This window comes from Pocillopora damicornis, chromosome 9 (assembly GCF_964200805.1).
Source record: "Pocillopora damicornis chromosome 9, jaPocDami1.2, whole genome shotgun sequence".
NCBI classification, from domain to species: Eukaryota; Metazoa; Cnidaria; class Anthozoa; order Scleractinia; family Pocilloporidae; genus Pocillopora; species Pocillopora damicornis.
This window is the reverse complement of record NC_142678.1, coordinates 19913467-19936136: the sequence shown is the minus strand read 5'-3', so window position 1 is coordinate 19936136 and position 22670 is coordinate 19913467. Positions and strand designations below refer to the sequence as shown.

Here is a 22670-nt window from a genome sequence, read left to right as displayed (position 1 = left end):
CGAAAGTGACTGCTCTTTTCAAAGAAGGTGATAAGTCCGATAAAGATAACTATCGTCCCATTTCTGTCCTGCCCACGGTCAGTAAAGTAATTGAGAGAGCTGTTCATTCTCAACTTTACGGCTACCTTGACTCCAACAATCTGCTTGCTGTGAACCAGTTTGGCTTTAGACGTGCAAGATCTACCGCTTTAGCTCTAACGCAGTTTACCGATGAAGTGCTAAGTAATATGGATAAAGGTTTAGTAAATGGTGTAGTTTTTATTGATCTGAAGAAGGCCTTCGACACCGTTGACCATGTCATTTTACTCAGGAAGCTCAAATATCTAGGGTTACGCAGCAAGAATCTTGAGTGGTTCCATTCCTACCTATCCTCTCGTTACCAGAAGACTGTGATTGGTCAAGCCTCTTCTCCTGCGCGGAAGGTTTCCGTTGGTGTTCCTCAGGGGTCTATTCTCGGTCCATTACTATTTGCCATTTACATCAACGATCTACCCAAGGTCCTTCGGAACACTACGGTCACCTTATTCGCTGATGACACTGCTATCTACTGCTCTTCTCAATCAGCCCGTGACCTACAGACCATGTTGAATCAGGATCTGGACAGGCTAGCTCAGTGGCTCTACGAGCATAAGCTTACACTAAATATCTCGAAGTCTAAATTCATGCTCATTGGCGGTCCAAGGAAACTTAACACCTTAGAAGAGTTCACATTAACAATCAAGGAGAAGGAGTTAGACAGAGTCAATTCGTTCAAGTATCTGGGCGTAATTATCAATGAGAATCTGTCTTGGACTGATCATGTGGATTACATTAAGACCAAAGTGTCTCAGAGGCTTGGCGTTTTACAGAGAATAAAACATCTTCTGCCAAGAAATACAAGGGAACTCTTTGTAAAAGCCATGGTGCTGCCAATCCTTGATTATGCTGATGTGACTTGGGGGGATAAATCCAACACCACTCTGATGAACAAGATCCAATTACTCCAGAATAAAGCAGCTAAATTAATTTTAGATATGCCAAAGCGTTCATCAGCAACAGAAGCTCTTGATCTACTTGGTTGGGATACATTGGAAAAAAGGCGAAGATCTCATCGTCTATTTTTGGTTTTTAAGTCCTTGAATGGACTAATTGATTGGAATTTTAATTTTAATCATTTTAAAGACATGCATGATTATAACACTCGTTTTAATAACAACATTTGTAAACCACAATCAAAGCGTACATGGGGTCAGCATCGGTTTGTTTGTCATGCAGTAGATGACTGGAACGCTCTCCCAGACGGCATTAGGAACATTTCCGATTTTTCAGTTTTTAGACGTCTTGTTAAAAACATGTAGTCTCTTCTATTGATTATACCCTTTTATCCTTTTCTTGATAACCATATTTATATTTTCTGTTATCCTTACGTTAGATTTATGCAGGGCCTCACTGAAAACCACACTTTGTGACGTGGGCTCCCTGTCAAAAGATCTTATTTATTATTATTATTATTATTATTATTGTTGCTCAACATCACCACTAACGTGTTACTTACGAAAAATACGCCACTCGGTTCCGGGATGTGGTGGTCGTATTGATATTACGAGTGTGAACGTGAGTGTTTTAGTTCCCAGTAAAAAATCTCGTCCATATAATAACCATGGTTGTTCAAGAGGTTGTTTTGCATTGCTTTGCTTTGCGCAAGGTGCTTTTCAATTAGGCAACAGAAGATTTTTTAGTGTTCACGCAGCCTCCTCTACATTTGGGGGTGGGGGAGGGTGTGGAAGAGTCCCTCTAAGTTATTTATCCCGAGCTTGTTAAAAGTCGCTTTTATTTTGGTTCAAGTGAAGCTGTTACGCCAATGATCAAAACGTCGAGTAAGTTAAGTATACTGTTTTTATTCAAAGGCAAAATTATACCGTATCTTATTCATGTTGAGATTTTAATAGGAACAAAAAGATGAGATGGAAATACATGTTGCTCGACTAAGAAGTTAAAGTTATTTAGAAACAAACTTTTTCCAACCATTTATCTATGCTCTTCTAAGGTTACGAAGTGGCAGGTTTGCTGGGGCGATACAAGAAAGGTCTGGGACCCTGTAAACTTGTAATAAACCTTCTCTGAATCCTAGCATCCGAAGAGAGTATATTATAGGATTTACAAGTGAGTTGGCTAAAAATAGAACTAACGCAGCCATATCAATATGAAAATTTCTGAAACAAGTGATAGAAACGCGAAGACATGCTACATATATCATCGCTGGTAGAAAACAAAGTAACGATACAAGTGTGACGATAAGCACAGTACCTGTCAGCTTTCTTTCTCTTTTGGACCTAGAATGAAATTGAGGATGACGACTACATCGTACTTTGATAGCAATGAGGATGTACGATACCCAGATAACACATAGAGAAACTGCATAAAATAGGATGTACAAGTAAGTATTAATTACAGCTCGATCAGCGATTCCCTTTAAGAAAATTTGAGCGACCTCTCTAACAATAGTTATTAACCAAATGACAATAATTATGGCTCTATAAACCCATTTCCTCACAAAGCGATGCCCAAGAGGACAAAATGTGGCGTGTAGCCGTTCTAAGGAAATAGCAGTAAGATTTGTAAGGGAAGTGGACGAGAATAAATATACAAATGCAAAAGATAAATGCTGAGACGAAATAGTCTCCCTTCTGTAATTCCATAGAGGACAGAACTGCGACATTCCTATTTCAATCTGTAGTGGCCCAGAGACTACGCCCACTAAGGCATCGACTATCGCCAGATGGATGATCAAATATGTGCTCCGCCGCTGTAGCTGACGCTTCTTCTTCACAAAGATAACAATGGTGATAATATTAAAGATGACTATGGCCAGACACTCGATGATGAGGACCACAAGCCATGGAATACATTCTGAAGCTGAGGACAAACGCTGCATTTTCTCTGAACTCTGTCAGTTTAAAAATAACAGGAAATATTTGAATTAGAGATAAAATGAAAAATGAATTCAATATTCTCAATAAAGAAATATGTCAAATTTTTACGTTTTTTTAATATGCTTTGATTAAGTTTCGTCTGTTAACTAAAACTGATACTTGTGTTTCTTTATGCGGATATGAATATACATCATAGCCTATTCCTTTTCTTTCTTTCGATAAAGACGAATTTAATAATAATTATAGAACTTTTCGATGTTCACTGAATAAGCGGAAAGCTTTTTCACTAGCGATCTCAATTGCTTGAAGGAAATTTATAGCCTCCAAAGACAGATGGCAACAAAAAATTTAGAGATCTTCCGGAAATATAGTAGAAAGACTGAGTAGAAAAACCTGCTCCTCTTCCCGGTGCCGCTATTAGAAATACGGTTGTATTTGTTACCTGCGGCCTTGAAAATTACAAGACAAATTAAGCGTAGGTATGGTGAAATATAACTAACATTTTTAAAACGAAAAACATCTCTTATGTTTTATTTCCTACACCCGGAAGTTTAATCATTTAATCATAAATTTTTTCCTTTGTCAATATCATAGGCAACAAGTTAGAGTAAGATATCTTTTTCGTGGCGCTAAGATTATTAAGATTATCAATGACATATTTCTGTCCATATGAATTCAGTTTTCTTCATCCCATCGAAGGCAGAATTTTCAAGCGAATCTTAAGAATATTTTGAACTTATAATTACCTCACCGATTACGAAATTGTTTCTATCTTTTAAAGGATTAAGTTTGAGTCAATTGCGGAAAGGGCGGTTTTCAAATGGAAAAGAAAGAAGCATGCTGAGGAAGAGTGCAAACTTCTTTCCACCCATTTCAACTCGCTTACCTCATCTCACCAAAACTAGAGTTTCTAAACGAATGAAATCCTACGAACATACCTCACTGATAACGAAGTACTTCGTATCCTCTAAACAAGTCAAGTCGAATTTGACTAAAGGTGGTTTTCCGAATGAATAAGAAAACAACGAGCCAAGGAATAGTGATAGCGAATTAACACACCACTATCAAGACTCGAAATTAGTTTTGCAAATGTCTGACATATGATATCTAGATATCGGATGACGTTCTGAGTGCAGCTAAACAGGAACAACAGGCAAGCTGTTCTACACCTACACGTCGTTAATTTAAAGAAAGTTCCGTATCTACGTATAACCATAAACGCCGGCGAAACAGCTTCGTCTGGAGAATCAATACCTGGACATGAATATCAAATAAACGATGATGAATAGTTTCTAGAAACCTTGAAAGGAGTTTTTAAACCTCTTGGTATCTACAGGATGATTTATATCACTGAAGAAGGCAATTTAACTTGCCTAGCAAACATTTCAAAATTTAAATATGAGGCATGTCTTTTTAATGTTGTTTATTATGGTCCACAAAATTTTTTTATTTCCTTTAAAAAATCTTCTTTAGTCGATTTTTCATTCAGTAATAATCTCTTAATTAGTAGCCTAATTTTCTTGCAAGGTAGGTCATAAGTAAAGCAAACATACTGGACAGAATTTCAAGAGTATCAACATAAATTCGACGATCTAATTTTTTGAAACTAATACAGTTGTTGTCTGATCGTAACTTTAAAATATTCCCATGAATAAGACATTTATTGACAGCCTCACGTTCACTATCTCACAGGCAGGATCATAAAGGAAGTAATTAGAGTATGTTAATTTTAGTGCAGCTGAACCGAAATTATGGATTGAAGCAAACACCTGAATTGCGTTAATTTAGACTAAGTCCTTTACTTTATCATGGTCAAACTGCAAAATGCTATCGGAGATGAGCTATTTCCTAGATCAAATTTTTAAAAGCTGTTAGTTAGTACCTAAGAATATATAATATTAAAGTGGAAAAAATGATCCAGCCGAGAAAACTTTAGAAAATAAAATAACACGGTGACATTTATTTCTTTTAATCTACCGCTGTACTTGTATTTAATTTAACTCTAACTCCAGTGGAAAAACGTAGTACTCTCTCCTCATGATGATTCCGATTTTTTTGATACATGCCATTTGGAAACTCGACGTTCTGCCTTTCCCCTTTTCCCCTTTTTTCAACAAATATTTATAATTTGGTTATCGGCTACATTCAAAGTGGTGGTTCTAATGCCTCTGATGGCAAGCAGCTGCAGTTATAAGTTTATTCTAATTTCTAATTTCTAATTTCTAATCTAATTTCTCTCTTAGTCATTTGTGCAGTTGCTGGTTAGGGTATTTCAGTCATCATCTTCGATAACGTTTTTTTTCCCACTCAGAGAGAAAGAAAACTGAAAGAAAGCACACTAATCGTTGCACGTGTATCGCTATTTAGTTTTCTAAAAGCGACAAAATGCATTGCTTTTTATTTTAGTCGTTTGGATGTTCCTTCCGTTTCTATCGTTAGTTAACTCTCATATGGGTTTTCTCGTCTACGCTCAGCCAGAACTCGATTCAGAGATTGGAGCGTATCGCGTAACCATATTGCAGATCCCAGATCATATAATAACCAAAGACACTACGCGATATTTTTGAGGCGTTTTTGGCTCCTATAGTCTTTGTTTGAGACGATTTTCTTCTGGAGTTTTTGCTTTCATTTACATAATTTACAGAAACGAATCCAAACTTTTGAAGACTGTATTTAAAACGTATGGAAATATATACATAATGAGGCAATTCAAGTGAGGAATTATGATTATATTGCCTTACTTTCTCTCGAATGGGTTGAGGGGTGGGGGAGAACGATAATAGGAGTTATTTAAACCGGAAATGCAGAACTTTGGAGTACTCTCTCAATGCACGATCATTCACCCTGGACGGTTTCGGCAAAGAGTCCTTCATTGCTTTTGTAAAGTATATTTCTAAAAAAATACAGGCGTGTATATAACAACACAACCGTGTTTAGACTATAAACATAGACTCTCATTTAAACACTTTTGTCGATCACGCACTTCAATTCTTTAAAACTGCGGCAGTCTTACTTCTACTTGCCAATCAATCCGAAACGTAGACATCATAGACGCAGTTGCCCATAAAAAGAAGCATATAGAACGAACGTTTCTTGAAGCCTTTCTTGTGAAATGAACGGCAAGATTTTAATTTCGGCAAGATAATTTCCTCTTTATAAAAATATTAATATTCTTTGCACTGAAGTAACTGATCTAATACACTGAACTATAGGACTCGTGTATTGATGGCTTTGCTAGAAATTCCTCTTTTAAACAAATCAGCCTTTTTGAAACTCAAGACTCCCAATTGAAATGTGGTTGCGGTGGCTAATTTTCTGCTTCGTTTAATGATTTTTCCCTCTTGTTTTCTGCCAAACGCAATAAAACGCGACGATAAAGTGGTCGAGGAAATCTTTTGACATCAAAAGATGACGAAAAGGTTGTTAAATCAAATCTTAAAAATTATCGTTTTACTACGGTAATTAGTTGTCAGTAAAAAAAAACAAATTGACAAGGGGTCGTCCGCCGATGCAGGGTAACTCGAATAGCTATGGAATAAAACCTGCTTTAAAAATAACCGTGACATAAAACCACGGTAAATATTCCAACAGTTAATGTTTTGCATGAGATATTTGTTTCGTTTTACCCTACTTGTGAGTTAATCCACGGTGATGGGTTGATTTCGGTAAAGTGAATGAATTTTTGATAAAAATTTGCAGCCTTTAAAATTTCACAGTACACGTAAACAAAGTAAACAAACTAAACGTCATTTTGAATGTTTCACTTCGTCGCGCAAATGAAAGTGCTACGGATGCCATATCGCTAAGTTCTTTGTTCACTTCATTGTTATTGATACCAGCGATTTTATCAAGTCTCCCTGAATGGGTGGATCACTGATAAAATAATACTTCAACCTTATCGACTCAATAAACACAGCTTTGGAAAAATTACGGTTTACCAGTATACCCTCTGGAATTCTCAGGACCTGGATTTTTCACTCGCGCACATTTTTGTATTGCTTTGCTTTGGGCAAAGTGTTTTTCAATTAGGAAATAGAAGATTTTTTTAGTGTTCACGCAGCCTCCTTAACATTTAAGGTGAGGGGGAGGGTGTGGAAGAGTCCCTCTAAGTTATTCATCCCGGGCTTGTTAAAAGTCGATTTTATTTGGGTTCAAGTCAAGCTGTCATGCAAATGATCACAACGTCGAGTAAGTTTAGTATACTGTATTTATTCAAAGGAAAAATTATGCTGTGTCAATTATCTGTTTGTATTTCACCTGCGTAGTTTTTTTTTTAAAAAACTAAGATGGAAATGCATGATCTCGACTAATTTAAAGTTATTTACCATTTATCTAAGCTCTCCTAGGGTTACGAAGTGGTAGGTTTGCTGGGCCGCCAGAAAGGTCTAGGACCCTGTAAAATAGCTCTGATAAACCTTCTCTGAATCCTGGCATCCGAAGAGCATAAATTATAGGATTTACAAGTGAGTTACCTAAAAATAGAACTAACACAGCGATATTAATATGAAAATTTCTGAAACAAGTGAAGGAAACGCGAAGACACGCTACATATATCATCGCTGGTGGAAAACAAAGTAAAGATACAAGTGAGACGATAAGCGCAGTACCCGTCAGTTTTCTTTCTCTTTTGGACCTAGAATGGAATTGAGGATGACGACTACATCGTACTTTTATAGCAATGAGGATGTAAGATACACGGATAACAAAAAGAGAAACTGCATAAAATAGGATATACAAGTAAGTAAGAAATTTGAGCAGCTTCTCTAACAATAGGTATTAACCAAATGACAATAATTATTGCTCTATAAACCCATTTCCTCACAAAGCTATACCTGAATGCACAAAATGTGGTGTGTAGCCGTTCTAACGGAATAGCCATAAGATTTGTAAGGGAAGTGGACGAGAATAAATATACAAATGCAAAAGATAAATGCTGAGACGAAATAGTCTTTTGTCTGTGATTCCATAAAGGACAGAACTGCGACATTTCTATTTCAATCTGTAGCGGACCAGAGACTACGCCCACCAAGAGATCGACTATCGCCAGATGGATGATCAAATATGTACTCCGCCGCTGTAGCTGACGCTTCTTCTTCACAAAAACAACAATGGTGATGATATTTAGGGTGACTGTGGCCAGACATTCGATGATGAGGACCACAAGTCATGAAATACACTGCGAAGCTGAGTAGAGAGGCTGCATTTTCTCTGAGCTCTGTTGGCTGCTATGAAAGTAATAGAATAGAATACGTTTTTTGGTTTTTGATCAACTAAGCTTCGTCCATTGACTTAAACTGATCCTCGTGTTTTTTTTTATGCAAAATTTATATCTGAAAATTTAATCATTCAGCCTATTCCTTTTCTTTTTCTTTCGATAAAGGCGAATTTAATAATATAGAACTTTTTCGATGTTCACCGAATCAGCGGAAAGCTGCTTACTAGTGATCTTAATTGCTTGAAGGAAAGGTATGGCCTACAAAACAAGATAGCAACACAAATTGTATAACTAATCTGCCAGAAATACAGTAGAAAGAGCTTCTCCTCTTCTCGTAGCTGTTATCAAAAATACGGTTGATATTGTTTTTGAAAATTTCAAAGACAAATCAGCCAAATGTCTGACATATAATATCTAGATGTTGTAAGACGTTCTGAGTGCAGCTGAACAGGAACAACAGGTAAACTGTTCTAAACCTGTACGTCGTTAATTCAAAGAAAGTTCCGTATCTATGTGAACCCAAGCAGCCTGCAAAACAGCTTCGTCTAGAGAACAATACCTGAATATCAAATAAACGGAGATGAATAGTTTCTAGAAATCTTTAATGGAGTTTTAAAAGCTTTTGATGTTTACAGGAGAAGTAACATCACTGAAGAAGGCAATTTAACTGGCCGAGAAACCATTTCAAAATTGAAATACCAGAGATTTTTTAATGCTTATTACTACGGTGCACAACATCTGCTTTTCATTTTAAAATTTTTCTTTAGTCGATTTTACATTTCTTATGTCTGCACTGAACTAGTCATTTTCTTTTAAAGGTTTTATGAATAGAAATGTTCATAGCGATGGTAAACACTGTGCATCGTTTAACATGTAATTACATAGACACTGCGTCTCTGGAAGTTGGTAATAATTTCTTAATTAAAGACTTTACTTTCCAAGAAGGTAGGTCATAAGTAAAGCAAACATACTAGACAGGGCCTCAAAAGAATAATCATAAATTAGACAGTCTCATTTTTTGTTGTAATTTCATATCGTAAATTAAAAACTATTTTCATGGATAAGACATTATGTACTGTATTGCGTTAATTTAGACTAGGTCCTTTACTTTATTATAGTCAAACTGCAAAATATTATGGGAAATGAGCTATTTCCTAGATCATAGAGTTGAATTTTTTAAAAGCTGTCGGTTAGTCAATGAGAATATATAACATTAAAGGGGCAAAATGATAGGTAAATTCAATCATCATCGTCGATTATTTTTCGTTACACTCAAAGCGAAAGAAAACTCTTCGGAAGTATGATAAAAGGAGTTATTTAAACCCGAAAAGCAGAACTTTGGAGTACTTGCTCAGTGCACGATTATTCACCCTGGCCAGTTTCGGTGAACTAGTGGGAACTCGGGAAGAGGTTATCCATTGCTTTTGTAAAGTATATTTCTCAAAACTACACACGTGTTTGGAACATCATAACGATAGACTCTCATCTAAACACTTTATGGATCACGTACTTCAACTCTTTAAAACTGCAGGAGTCTTACTTCTGTTTGCCAATCAATCCAAAACCTAGATATGATAAACCCAGTTGTAAAACGAAGCCTGGATGGAATGTTTCTTGATGCCTTTCTTATGAAATGTACGGTAAGATTTTAATTTCGGCAAGATAATTTGCTCTTTTATCAACATTAATATTCTTTGCACTGAAGTAGCTGATCTAATACACTGAACTATAAGACTCGTATATTGATAGCTTTGAAAATTCCTTTTTTGAACTAATCAGCCTTTTTGAAACATAGGACTCCCAATTTATATGTGGTTGCAGTGGCTAAGTTTTCTGGCTCAATATCATCACATCACGTGTTACATAAGAAAAATACGCCACTCGGTACAGGGATGTGGTGGTCGTATTGATATTACGAGTGTGCACATTTTTGCATCGCTTTGCTTTGCCTAAAGTGCTTTTCAATTAGGCAGTAGAACACTTTTAGTATTTACGCAGCCTCGTTAACATATGAGAGTCCCTAAGTTCCCGTTAAAACACTCCCGTCCATATGATAGCTGTGGTTATTCAAGGGGTTGTAAATACGATTTTGACTTTTTCACTCGCGCACATTTTTGCTTTGCTTTGCCTTGAGCAAAGTGTTTTTCAATTAGACAGTAGAAAACTTTTTTAGTCTTCACGCAGCCTCGTTAACATATGGGGGTTGGGGAGGGGCTGGGAGTGGGGTGGTAAAGTCCCTCTAAGATATTCATCTTAGGCTTGTTAAAAGTCGCATTTATTTTGGTTCAGGTCAAGCTGTCATGCAAATGATCACAACGTCGAAAAAGTTGAGTATACTGCTTTTATTAAAAGGCAAAACTATATTGTATCAATTATTTGTTCGTATGTCACCTGCGTAGTTTTTCTTACTCATGTTAAGATTTTAAAGAGAACCAAAAAATAGGATGAAAACGCATGTTGCTCGACTTAGAAGTTAAAGTGATGTTTGTTAACTTTTCTATTTAAAAGCGAGACAATTAATTAAACTAACAAAACTTAATAAACATTGCTCCATTTGATTTTTTTCACGTGAAACTAAAAATTATTTCCCGCCCCCTTAAATCGGAAAATCGGAAGTCTCGCTTGTGAATGAAATGGAAGCTTCTTGCTCATTAGAACCTCTCCTTTTTTTAATTTGGTTCCATCTCTCTTAGGGTGTTGGTTCATTTTAGACTGTGCGTTTTTATCTTATGACAAACTAATTTTGAGTATGAATCGCGACATAATTAGATTTACTTGTCTTGATCGTTCATATTTTTTCCTTTTCAGATTTAATATAGCGTAAAACATGTAAAATCGTGATGAAAAAGCCATGTTTGTTTCATTACAAAAATTAGTTCTCTTCTTGAGATGACCAACTAACATGAACTGAATCATTTATAGTAAGTGCACGTTCCGTTGACTGGTAATTTTCCGTCGATGTTGTGTTTGCCTTGGTGGTGTCTGCTCTCAAATCCCGTGGATGTTTCATTAAAAAAAGCTTTTAGTGTTTACAGGAGAGATTATATCACAGAGCAAGGCAATTTAAGTGGCTGAGAAAACATTTCAAAACTGAAATACGAGGCATTTTTTTAGTGTTCGTACTTATGAATGGTCCAAAAAATTATCTCTATTCTTTTAAAAAACTTCTCTGATCGATTTTACATTCTTATATCTGCACTGAACTAGTCATTTTCTTTTTTTGAAAATAAACTTCTCCTGTAAACTTGGTTCCTTATTATATTCAGTTTAAGAAATCGCCTAACTTAACTCAGGTTATTAATTACAGCTGTGGATGTTATTTCCAATTAAGTATTCGCAAGATACATGGGTAGAAGTTTTACTAACAGAAATCTTTAAAGCCGTGATAAAGACCGTGCATCCTATAATATGGAGTTACATAAAAATTGCGTTGCTGAAAGTTGGTAATAATTTCTTAATTAATGACTTAAATTTCTTACAAGGTAGGTCATAAGTAATGCAAACATACTGGACAAGACTTCAAAAGTATAATCATAAATTAGACAGTCTTACTGTTTTAAAACTAATACAGTTGTAATCTCACATCTTAAATTAAATATACTTTCATGAATAAGACATTTATTGACAGACTTGCGTTTCACTGTCCCACAGGCGGGATCGTAATTAGAGCATGTTAAGTTGAGTGCAGCTGAACCGAAATTTTGGATGGAAGCATACACTTGCTGTATTGAGTTAATTTGGACGAAGTCCTTTACTTTATCGTAATTAAACTGCAAAATACTATCGGAGATGAGCCATTTCCTAGATCCTAAAGTTGAATTTTTAAAAGCTGTCGGTTAATACCTGAGAACATGTAATATTAAAGAGGAAAAGTGACGCAGCCGACAAAACTAGAATAGAATAACACGGTGACATTTATTTCTCTAGATCTATCGGTGCATCTCCCCTACTTAATTTAAGAGTAACTCCAATGGGAAAATAAAGTATTCTCTCTTCATAGTGATTTCAATTTTTTTACATTTGAAGACTCCTCGATGATTTTTTCGTTCCACTCAAAGAAAAACCTAACTGACCGGAAGCTCACTAATCGTTGCACTTATATCTTTGTTTAGTTTTCTAGGTGCATCGCTTTTCATTTTAATCATTTAGATGTTTTTACCGTTTCTATCCTTAGTCTACTCTCGTATCACCAAAAAATGAAATGGAAATGCATGTTGCTCGGCTAAGAAGTTAAAGTTATTTAAAAGAAAAATTTCATATATAGTTTTCCTACCATCCATCTACGCTCTCCAAAGGTTGCGAAGTGGCAGGTTTGCTAGGGCGATACGAAGAAGGTCTGGGACCCTGTAAACTAGCTGTAATAAACCTTCTCTGAATCCTGGCATCCGAAGAGCGTAAATAATAGGATTTACAAGTGAGTTAGCTAAGAATAGAACTACCACAGCCATCTTAATATGAAAATACATCATAAAACAAGAAGAGGAAAGGTGAATACATGCTACATACATTGTCCCTGGTAGAAGACAAAGTAAAGATACAAGTGAGACGATAAGCGCAGTGCCCGTCAGTTTTCTTTCTCTTTTGGACCTAGAATGGAATTGGGGATGACGACTACATCGCACTTTGATAACAATGAGGATGTAAGATACACAGATAACGAATAGAGAAACTGCATAAAATGGGAGATACAAGTATGCATTAATTACCTCGAAATAACCTATTTCCCATAAGAAAATTTGGGCGACTTCTCTAACAATAGCTATTAACCAAATGACAATAATCATGGCTCTATAAACCAATTTCCTTACAAAGCGATGCCTGAATGGACAAAATGTTGCGTGTAGCCGTTCTAAGGAAATGGCAATGAGATTTGTAAGGGAAGTGAAATAGAATAAATGTAGAAATAAAAAAGATAAACGATGAGACCAAAGAGTATTTCGTCTGTAATTCCATAGAGGACAGAGCCACTCCATTTTTATTTCAATCTGCAGCGGCCCAGAGACTGCGCCCACCAAGACTTCGACTATAGCTAGATGGATGATCAAATATGTACTCCGCCGCTGTAGCTGCCGCTTCTTCTTCACAAAAACAGCAATGGTGATGATATTAAGGATGACAATGACCAGACATTCGATGATGAGGACCACAAGCCATGGAATGCACTCTGAAGCTGAGGAGAAAGGCTCCATTTTCTCCGAGCTCTGTTAGCTGCCATAAAAATAACAGAAAACAGTTCAATTAGAGATAAAATGAAATACAAATTCAATATTCTCAATAAAGAAATAAGTCAAATATTGCTTTTGACGCTTCTTTAACGTGTTTTGAAAACCTTAGTTTCGTCCATTAACTTAAGCTGATCCTCATGTTTCTTTATGTGAGATTCATATTCGGAAATTTAATCATTTAGCCTGTTCCTGCTTTTTATTTCGATAAAGGCGCATTTAATAGTATAAAAATTTTTCGATATTCACTGAATAAGCGGAAAGCTTTGCCACTAGGGATCTCAATTGCTTGAACGAAATTTAAAGCCTTTAAAACAGACGGCGACAAAAATTTAAAGATCTTCTGGAAATACAGTAGAAAGACTGAGTAGAAAGACCTGCTCCTCTTCTCGGTGCCGCTTTTAGAAATACAGTTGTTGTTGTTATCGCCTTGAAAATTTCAAAGACAAATTAACTGTAGATGGGTTGAAATATTAATAACATTTTTAAAAGGAAAAGCATCTCTTATGTTTTCTTTTCGACACCTATAAAGTTTAATCATTGTCTATTCTCACTTCCGATAAATTTCTTCCTTTGTCAATATCATAAGCAACAAACTAGAGAAAGCGGTCTTTTTCGTAGCGTTACGATCGTTTAGATTATCAATGACATATTTCCGTCTATATTGATGCAGTTTTCCTCTTCACATCGAAGGCAGAATTTGCGAACGGATCTTAAGAATATTTTGAACTTACCTCACTGATAACGAAAGTGTTTCTAACCTTCAACGAATTGAGTTTAAGTCAAATGCAGAAAGGGCGGTTTTCAAATAGAAAAGAAAGCAGCATGCTGAGGAAGAGTGCAATGCCGAAAAAACTTATCAGTTTTTCCGAATTACCATAGCAACAGAATTATATTTGCTACCTTTCTTTTGTGCTTTGACTCAATTTCATGTTCCTATTTTTTGGTGCAATACATATCCGGAAGTTTGAAATACTTTGAGTAAGCAAAAGCCCTTATACAATAGATCTCAGTTGCCTTAATCGTTTTATAAGCATAATTAGAAACAAACTAAAATGTTCCACATTGTAAAAGATTGTCGATGTGCGTAAATATGATAACAAAGATGGCAAGAGGGGATCAAATCCTCTCTTTAACATGGCAAATGTTGTACTCGGTAATGAAACTAATCCTCTCGTCACGAACGAGTAACGAAGGCTGAGAAGCAACGGGCTTTTCACAAGACGTCACAAATTCATCACCTGTTTCATAAGCAATAAAAGTGGAAAAAATAGCTAAAATTCTAAAATTTTTCACAGGCTGACAAAGGATTTTCCATAACTTCTCTCCACCCATTTTGCCTGGTTATACCTCATCTCACCGATGTCAGAGTTTGTAAACAATTGAAATCTTATGAACATACCTCACTGACAACGAAGTACTTCGGTTGGAATAAAAGCCATTTCTTGTTTTCTACTTGTTTTTAAATTTTGACCGGTCAGTAAATCCCGAAGTTTGATCGCGGTCGCTTCAGGATACTTGTATTTTAGGATCTGTCGCGTCTGTTCCCACCGCCAAGTTAAATTTAGGAACAAATCTGATTGGCTTTTAAAACCACAAAGTCGAAATTCTTTCTTAACGAATCAGCTTCTGATTGGTTAAATAACCTTGGGTGGCCCCGGTTGAAGTCGTTGCACTGTAAGACTCGAAATTAGTTTTCTAAATCTCCGACATATGATATCTAAATTTATAAAATAATTCAAATAGTACGCGCGCTCTGATTGGCCATAAAACCATTTTACATGAGCGTATGTAAACACGGTTTTCGTTCCTCTTTCATTAGTTATTTTATAAAATAAATGTAAAATGGTTTCCGTGTTTACATAGCCTGATGTAAACACGCAGGAGGTTGGGAGAACACTCGATAAGCTGGAAACCACTCCGCTTCGCTTGGTGGTTTCCTACGCTTATCTCGTGTGCCCCCAACCTCCCGCGTGTTTACATCAGGCTATGTAAACCATTTTACATTTCTTCAGTCGGAAGACGTTTTGAGTGCAGGTGAACAGGAACAACAGATGAGCTATACTACACCTGTTCGTCGTTAATTCAAACAAGGTTCTGTATCTAAGTGAATCCAAACCGCCGACAAAACAGCCTCCTCTGGGGAATCAATACCTGAATACCAAATGAAGAAGAATAGTTTCTAGAAACCTTGAATGGAGTGTTGAAAGCTTTGAAAGCTTTTGGTGTTTACAGGCCTAGGAGAAGTTATATCAAAGAGGAAGCAATCATCTTCTTCAGTCGATTTTTCATTTCTTTTTTCTTTTGTTAAAAATAAACTTCTCTTGAAAACTTGGTTCCTTATTGAATATCTTAACTCAAGTTATTAATTACAGGTTTGGATTATATTTCCAATGAAGTATCCGCAAGATAACAGCGTAGAAGTTTAATGAACAGAAATCTTTAAGGCGATGGTGAAGACCGTGCATCTTTTACATGTAGTTATATAAAGACTGCGTTGTTGAAAGTTGGTAAGAATTTTTTAATTAAAGACTTTATTTTCTGTACCTCAAAAGAATAATCATAAAGTAGACAGTCTGATTTTTTTTTGTAATATCACATCTTAAATTAGAAACTATTTCCATGAAAAAAAATTAATCAACAGCCTTGTGTTTCACTGTCTCACAGGCGGGATCATAAAGGAGGTAATAAAGGGGAAAATGATAGGTTAATTCAGTCATCATCGTCGACTATTTTCCGTTCCACTCAAAGCGAAAGAAAATCCTTCGGAAGCCCATTAATCGTTGCGCTTGTATCGTTGCTTAGTTTTCTATAAGCGACAAAATGCATTGCTTTTCATTTTAATCATTTAGATGTTTGTACCATTTCTATCCTTAGTTAACTCTTATATGAGTCTTCTCGTCTACGCTCAGCCAGGATTCACAGGCAGGAGTGTATCGCGTAACCAATTTGCAGATCCCAGATCATATAAGAGGGCCTCAATTCGGTTAACCGTGAGCCGTAAGACAGCCAAAGCATTTAGCCTTTAGGCGTGAAAATTGACAAATTTTAACCGTTAGTCGTAAAAAGAGTTAGCCGTAAAAAAAATTTTTTCTGGTGAAAACAATGGAAAGTTGTTAACTGTTAGCCGTAACTTGGCCAAAAATTTTAACCGTTAGCCGTAAAAGCCATCACTCTATTGAAACCCTCGTATAAAAACTTAAAGTCGACATGCAATATTCAAAGCGACGGGTTTTAGGGTGTTTTCGCACCTGCAGTCTCTTTTATTTGAGACGACTTTGTCCCGGAGTTTTTGCGTTCATTTACATAGTTTACATAAATGAATCCAAACTCTTGAAGGCTGTATTTTAGACGTTTGGAAATATATACATAATGAAGCAATTCAAGTGAGAGTTAATATTATATTGCCGTACTTTCTCTCGAATCGGGGTGGGGAAGCTTGATAAAAAGAGTGATTTAAACCAGAAATGCCGAAGTTTGGAGTACTCTCTCAATGCACGATCATTCATCCTGGGTTTCGATGAACTTGTGGACACTCGGGAAAAAGTCTTCCATTGCTTTTGTAAAGTATATTTCCCAGAAGATACACGCGTGTTTGGGACGTCACAACCGTAGTTAGACTGTAAACATAGACTCTCATCTAAACACTTCTATTGATGACGCACTTCAATTCTTGAAAACTGCAGGAGTCTTACATCTGTTTGCCAATCAATCCGAAACGTAGACATCATAAACCCAGTTGCCCATGAAACGAAACCTATGGACGCAATGTTTCTTGAAGCCTTTCTTGTGAAATATACAGTAAGATTTTTATTTCGGCAAGATAATTTGCTCTTTTTAAAAACATTGATCTTCTTTGCACTGAAGTAGCTGATCTAATACACTGAACTATAAGACTCGTATATTGATGGCTTTGTTAGAAATTCATCATTTAAACAAATCAGTCATTTTGAAACTTAAGACTCCCAATTTGTATTTGGTTGCGATGGCTAAATGTTCTGCCTCGTTTAATGATTTTTCCCTCTTGTTTTCTACCAAACGCAATAAAACGCAACGATAAAGTGGTCGAAAAAATCTCTTGACATCAAGAGATGAAAAACGGTCGCAAATTACAAACTCAAAAAATATCGTTTTACTGCGGTAGTTAGTTGTTCGTAATAAAACAATTTGATAAGAGGTCGTCTGCCCATGCAGGATAACTCGAATTGCATCGGCATGAAACCTGTTTTTAAAAAAATCGTAATATAAAAACCGCCGTCAATATTATACCGAAAGCAAACTTAAATATTTACCGGCTTGGAACCTTAAAAGCGAGTCAATAATAATTTTACTAGTAGTTTCGCCTTTCGTCTTTTTCTTTATTTTGTCCTCTCATGCTTTTGCGAAGCTAGACCCCGATGTTCTAGATCCCTAATGTAACTTTGAGAGGCCTACCCCAACGCAAATGCCAATGCAAACGTAAGCGTCAATGCAAGAAATAAAATAGAGAATAACACATGATAATACATGGGTGCGCTTAGATATGGAATTTCTCTTCGAGTGTTTAACTCGACAGCTCACGAGTGAGGGCAGCGAACGAGTGAGATGTGGAGTTGAACAAGTGACGAGAAATTTCATATCTACAAGCAACCATGTATTATTATGTTTTTCATATAAACACAATAACCCTTTACTAACAAGAAAAGTCGACTCTATGAATGAATGAAAATAAAAAGATCGACAATCTCCGAATACAAATTGTAAAGTGCATTGGCGCACTCAAGATGAAAACATGCGTTGAATCACAACAAAAACAATGGGCCTCATTTTCAGTATACAAAATGAATTGGTCCTTACCGGCGGAAGAAATCATTCAGGTAAACGGCCATAATCGGCTATGGCAGCCGCGAGAAATGCCATTACTGAAGCCACTAAATACGTAACTTTCGGTTTTTCATTTCGTATTTTGGTATTTTTCCTTTCTAAGAAAGTTTCAACGTCACTGTCTGTAAGCGTCGATACGGATATTTCATAGCGAATTATAATTAAAAATAAAAGGTCTGCGTTTTGGACTATTTTGCAAACAAAAAAATGGCCCCTAGTGAGAGTTTACGTGTTCATAAACAGACACGCCTGCTATGAGTACCCTCTGGTCGATATATAGAGGGTATTACACGGTGAAGAGAAGACATGAATTGTATGTTCGAGTGGCCAGATCAGTATCAAACGAGTGAGTGCAGCAAACGAGTGAGGTATTAATCAAATGAACATAGGGGGTAACTTTCTAAAGAAACTGCGGTGCTGCGTCGGTGGGAGAGTATAACAGGGTAATTAAGTGTTATCAACTGGGTTGAAAACGTAAATTGGCCACCATAAAGAGATTAAGGGCTGACATTTCGAGCGTTAGTCCTTTGTCATAACGATTGAAGGAATTGTGGGTTTTGTGCGGGTTCATATGCAGAAAATGGAGCCACGCTATTGGTGAGAATATGGTGACGAGAAACAAGAATAAATTAATTGAATGAAAAGCGCTAGCGCTTGTTGATACTATGAGGATTAAGAATGCCGATTTGGAAGATAAATTTTTGTTCTAGAGTTTTGGGGCTTTCCGAAATGCCTAGATGTAGGGGAAGACCGCAAACTGCCATGTGCTGTTTAGAATGATTAGGGAGACTGAAGTGTATTGCGACTGGTTTGGATGCGTCCTTGTCATTTCTTTCTACGTCGCGAAGGTGTTCTCGGAATCGGTCACCTAATGTATAACTTTTTGTAATGAGTGCAAGTTATGCAGTAAATGGCATTGGCTGAGGTGCACATAAGAGATCTTAATGGATCTCTTGGGTCCCGAAATTTTACCTACGTTATGAATGAAAGGACAAGTTTTGCATCGTGAGCGAGCGCATTTGAAAGTTCCAGGTTGGTCATTGGTTTGAAATGAACTTCAGACCGAAAAGTTGCCAATGTTTTTGTCACATTTGAATGAAATTAGCGGAGGTTGTGACAAGATATTAAAAATCTCTGAATCGTTTTGGAGTAATTTAAAGCTTATAAGATCACTCATCACTGATCATTACAAACCTTTGAAGGCCGTTCAGCACGGACAGATGAAAAATTGACCTGTGTTTAGTCGCAACTTGCGATAAATTCCCTGAAAATCTTGGTTTTCTCGTTCCCTTGTTGTTCGGGAAATACATCTACATCTTCCCCGCTTACCACAACGAATCTTGCTGTCAATTAATATTCCAAACAACAAACAAACCAAGTTCATTCAGCAAAGTTCAAACAGGCTCAAGTTTCTTTCTTCTTTCTTTTCAGACAAACCAGTATTTTAAGTCAAATGCAGAAAGGACGGTTTTCAAATAGAAAAGAAGTAGCATGCTGTGGAAGAATGTAATGCAGACTAAACTTATCACTATTGGAACTTCAATTTGGTTTTTCGGAATGATTGACAGATAATAGCTGAAAGGAGAAGGGCATTTTTAGTGCAGCTAAACAAGAATTACAGATAAAAGCATCCGCCTAAACTCCGCGATTCTTCGTGTGATTAAAGTCCTGCATCGTCGTAAATTCACCCACAAAACAAATGAATATAGAGAATCAGCATAAGCTTTTTGTTTTTACGGGAGAAATTATATCATTGAAGCAGAAGTAAGGGAGGTAATTAGAACGTGTTAATTTGAGAGCAGCTAAACCGAAATTTTGGATAGAAGCATACACCTGTATTGCCTTAATTTGAACGAATTTCAAACTGCAAAATACTCTCGGAGATGAGCTATTTCCTAGATCGCAGAGTTGAACTTTTTAAAAGCTGTCGGTTAGTAATTGAGAATATATGACATTAAGGGAAAAAATGATACAGTCGTCAAAATGTTACAAAATAAAATTACACGGTGACATTTAACTCTTTTGATCTGCCGGTGCATTTGTATTTAACTTAACTCTAACTCCAGTGAAATAGGGTAGTATTTTCTCCTTATGATGATTCCGATTTTTTGATACTTGCCATTTGAAAACTCGACGTTCTGCCTTTCCCCGCAGCAATAAAAACACCAAATATTTATCATTTGGTTATAGGCTACACAAAGTGGTGTTTCTAATGCCTCTGATGGCAAGAAGCAGCAGTTATGGGTTTTTTTTTTTTGAAACCCCGTCATGTGTTCCTCATTCTATCTAATTTCTCTCTGAGTTATCTGTGCAGTTGCTGGTTAGGTTAATTCAGTCATCTTCCTGGATTATTTTTGGTTCCACTCAAAAGAGAAGGAAAACTGAGCGGAAGCTCACTAATCGTTGCACTTGTATCGTTGCTTAGTTTTCTAGAAGCGAAAAAATGCATTTCTTGTCATTTTAATCATTTAGATATTTGTACCGTTTCTATCTTTAGTCAACTCTCATAAGAGTCTTCTCGTCTACGCTCTGTCAGGATTCAATTCAGAGACTGGAGCGTATCGCGTAACCATTTTGCAAGACCCTAGATCATATAAAATCCAAAGTCAACCCGCCATATTCAAACATAGGGTTTTAAGGTGTTCGGTACCTATATAGTCTTTGTTCTGTTTGAGACGATTTTGTCTCGGAGTTTTTGTGTTCATTTACATAATTTACATAGGCGAATCTAAAGTTTTGAAGGCTGTATTTTAAACGTATGGAAATGTATACATAGTGAGGCAATTCAAGTGAGGACTTATATTTCCGTACTTGCTCTCGAAGGGGGCTAGGGACAGGGGAGCATTAAAGAAGGAGTTGTTTTAAACCGGAAATGCAGAACTATGGAGTACTCTCTCAGTGCACGATTATTCACCCTAGTCGGTTTCGACGAACTTGTGGAAACTCATTTATCTATTTTTTGTTTGTTGTTGTTTTTCTTGTTTTTAATAAGTCTCCATTAATGGGTGGATCGTTAATAAAGTGAAGATTTCAACCCAAATCAATAAACGCAGCTTTGGAAAAAATACGTTTTACCAGTATTTTTCTCCCTGGGAGGCGGGGTTGCAGTGGGCTGTGTGTCAACCTCAGAAGTCATTAACTATGGCGGCTCTTGCGGCAAGGTGTTACTTGATTCGGATTATGCTAGTTAACTTATATCAGAATTGCAATTTTTATCACAACCAGTTACCAGGATTCCTCAGGGACGATAACAATAGAATTTAGTCTCTTCGGTCTGAATGAAAAGCTGAACTTCTATTTCGCTCCCATTGCAAAAATAAGCGCGGCTATTTTCCTCATTTTAGTTATCCGTCCCTAATTATACTTTGAAAGAAAGCAAAAAACTGATGGCACAAAATCTTTTTTAGCAATACAAATACTCGCTGTCTGAACGCATCAAATTCGAGCGTCCTTCGAACTTTCCAACCATATATCCGAGATGTTCTTAAGTTCCAAAGTGGCACATTGACTTGGGTTATTACACGATTTGAAGTACGTATAATATTTCTATTGTGCTGCCTCTAAAAAGTTTAATTAATTTCCTAAGAGAGTAATAGGATTAGTACCCGCACCTCCCTCTGTCAATCAATCACACCAGGAGACCTCAGCAAAACGCAATTGCAAATGCAAGAAATTGATCGTGTGAACCACTCAACGCAAATGCAAACGCAAACGCAAGCGTCTACCTAAGTAATAAAAACATTTTCATCTTCTTAAGCCAGTATTTGTGTTCGCTTCTCACACGTGTGAATCGGCAAAAGCGCAATCATTGTGGCCATCTTGGAAAAATACTTTTACTGTGCTTGCGTATCTCTCTTTCCTTGCATTTACGTTGGACGTGTGAACTCGCTTCCATTTCCATTTGCGTTTGCGTTTCCATTTGTGTCGCACGTGTGAACCAGTCTTCAGACCCTTCTGTGGAATGACATACTTATAATTACAGGGCTGAATACGTTTTCACCTGAAAATTGGCAATGTTTTTTATATGATGAGCCGTTTTGTCTTCATTTCATAAAAAATGATAAATAAAATAGAAGATCGACGTTTTGGGACTCTTTTGCTCTCACTGGTAGATAAGTTTAGAATTTTACTCGGTGGCGAGAAGATATCTAGGTTTTCTCCTTCTCATGTTGTTCGGGAAATGCCGATTTACATCTTCGTCACTTACCTCAATGAATCTTGCTGCCAATCAATATTCCAAACAACAAACAAACCAAGTTCATTTAGCAAAGTTTAAGCAGGCCCGAATCGTGTCGTCGTTGCTCAATATCACCACGCCACGTGTTGCATACGAAAAATACGCCTCTTGGTTCCTGGATGTGGTGGTCGTATTGATACTACGAGTGTGGACGTCAGTGTTTTATTTCCCGGTAAAACACTCCCGTCCATATAAAAACTGTGGTTATTCCAGAGGTTGTA

General features: G+C 36.6%; 2 protein-coding genes and 1 pseudogene across 2 annotated transcripts; all 3 read right to left on the bottom strand.

Annotated features, from left to right (window-relative positions):
- Positions 1–2011: 2011 nt before the first annotated feature.
- On the bottom strand, positions 2012–2914 carry LOC149040547 (lysophosphatidic acid receptor 1-B-like). The gene has a single exon (XM_089181573.1). The coding sequence runs from the start codon at positions 2912–2914 to the stop codon at positions 2012–2014; it is 903 nt and encodes a 300-aa protein (XP_089037699.1).
- A 9436-nt stretch (positions 2915–12350) lies between these two features.
- Positions 12351–13316, bottom strand: LOC149040546 (uncharacterized). Its single transcript, XM_089182475.1, has one exon. The coding sequence runs from the start codon at positions 13314–13316 to the stop codon at positions 12408–12410; it is 909 nt and encodes a 302-aa protein (XP_089038601.1). The 3' UTR covers positions 12351–12407.
- Positions 13317–18841: 5525 nt separating this feature from the next.
- Positions 18842–22670, bottom strand: part of LOC149040539 (uncharacterized) — a 59587-nt pseudogene continuing 55758 nt past the window's right edge.

What these genes read in the sequence shown, in the direction of transcription:
- LOC149040547 (XM_089181573.1), bottom strand. Translation starts at nt 2,914, where the DNA reads ATGCAGCGTTTGTCCTCAGCTTCAGAATGTATTCCATGGCTTGTGGTC.
- LOC149040546 (XM_089182475.1), bottom strand. Translation starts at nt 13,316, where the DNA reads ATGGAGCCTTTCTCCTCAGCTTCAGAGTGCATTCCATGGCTTGTGGTC.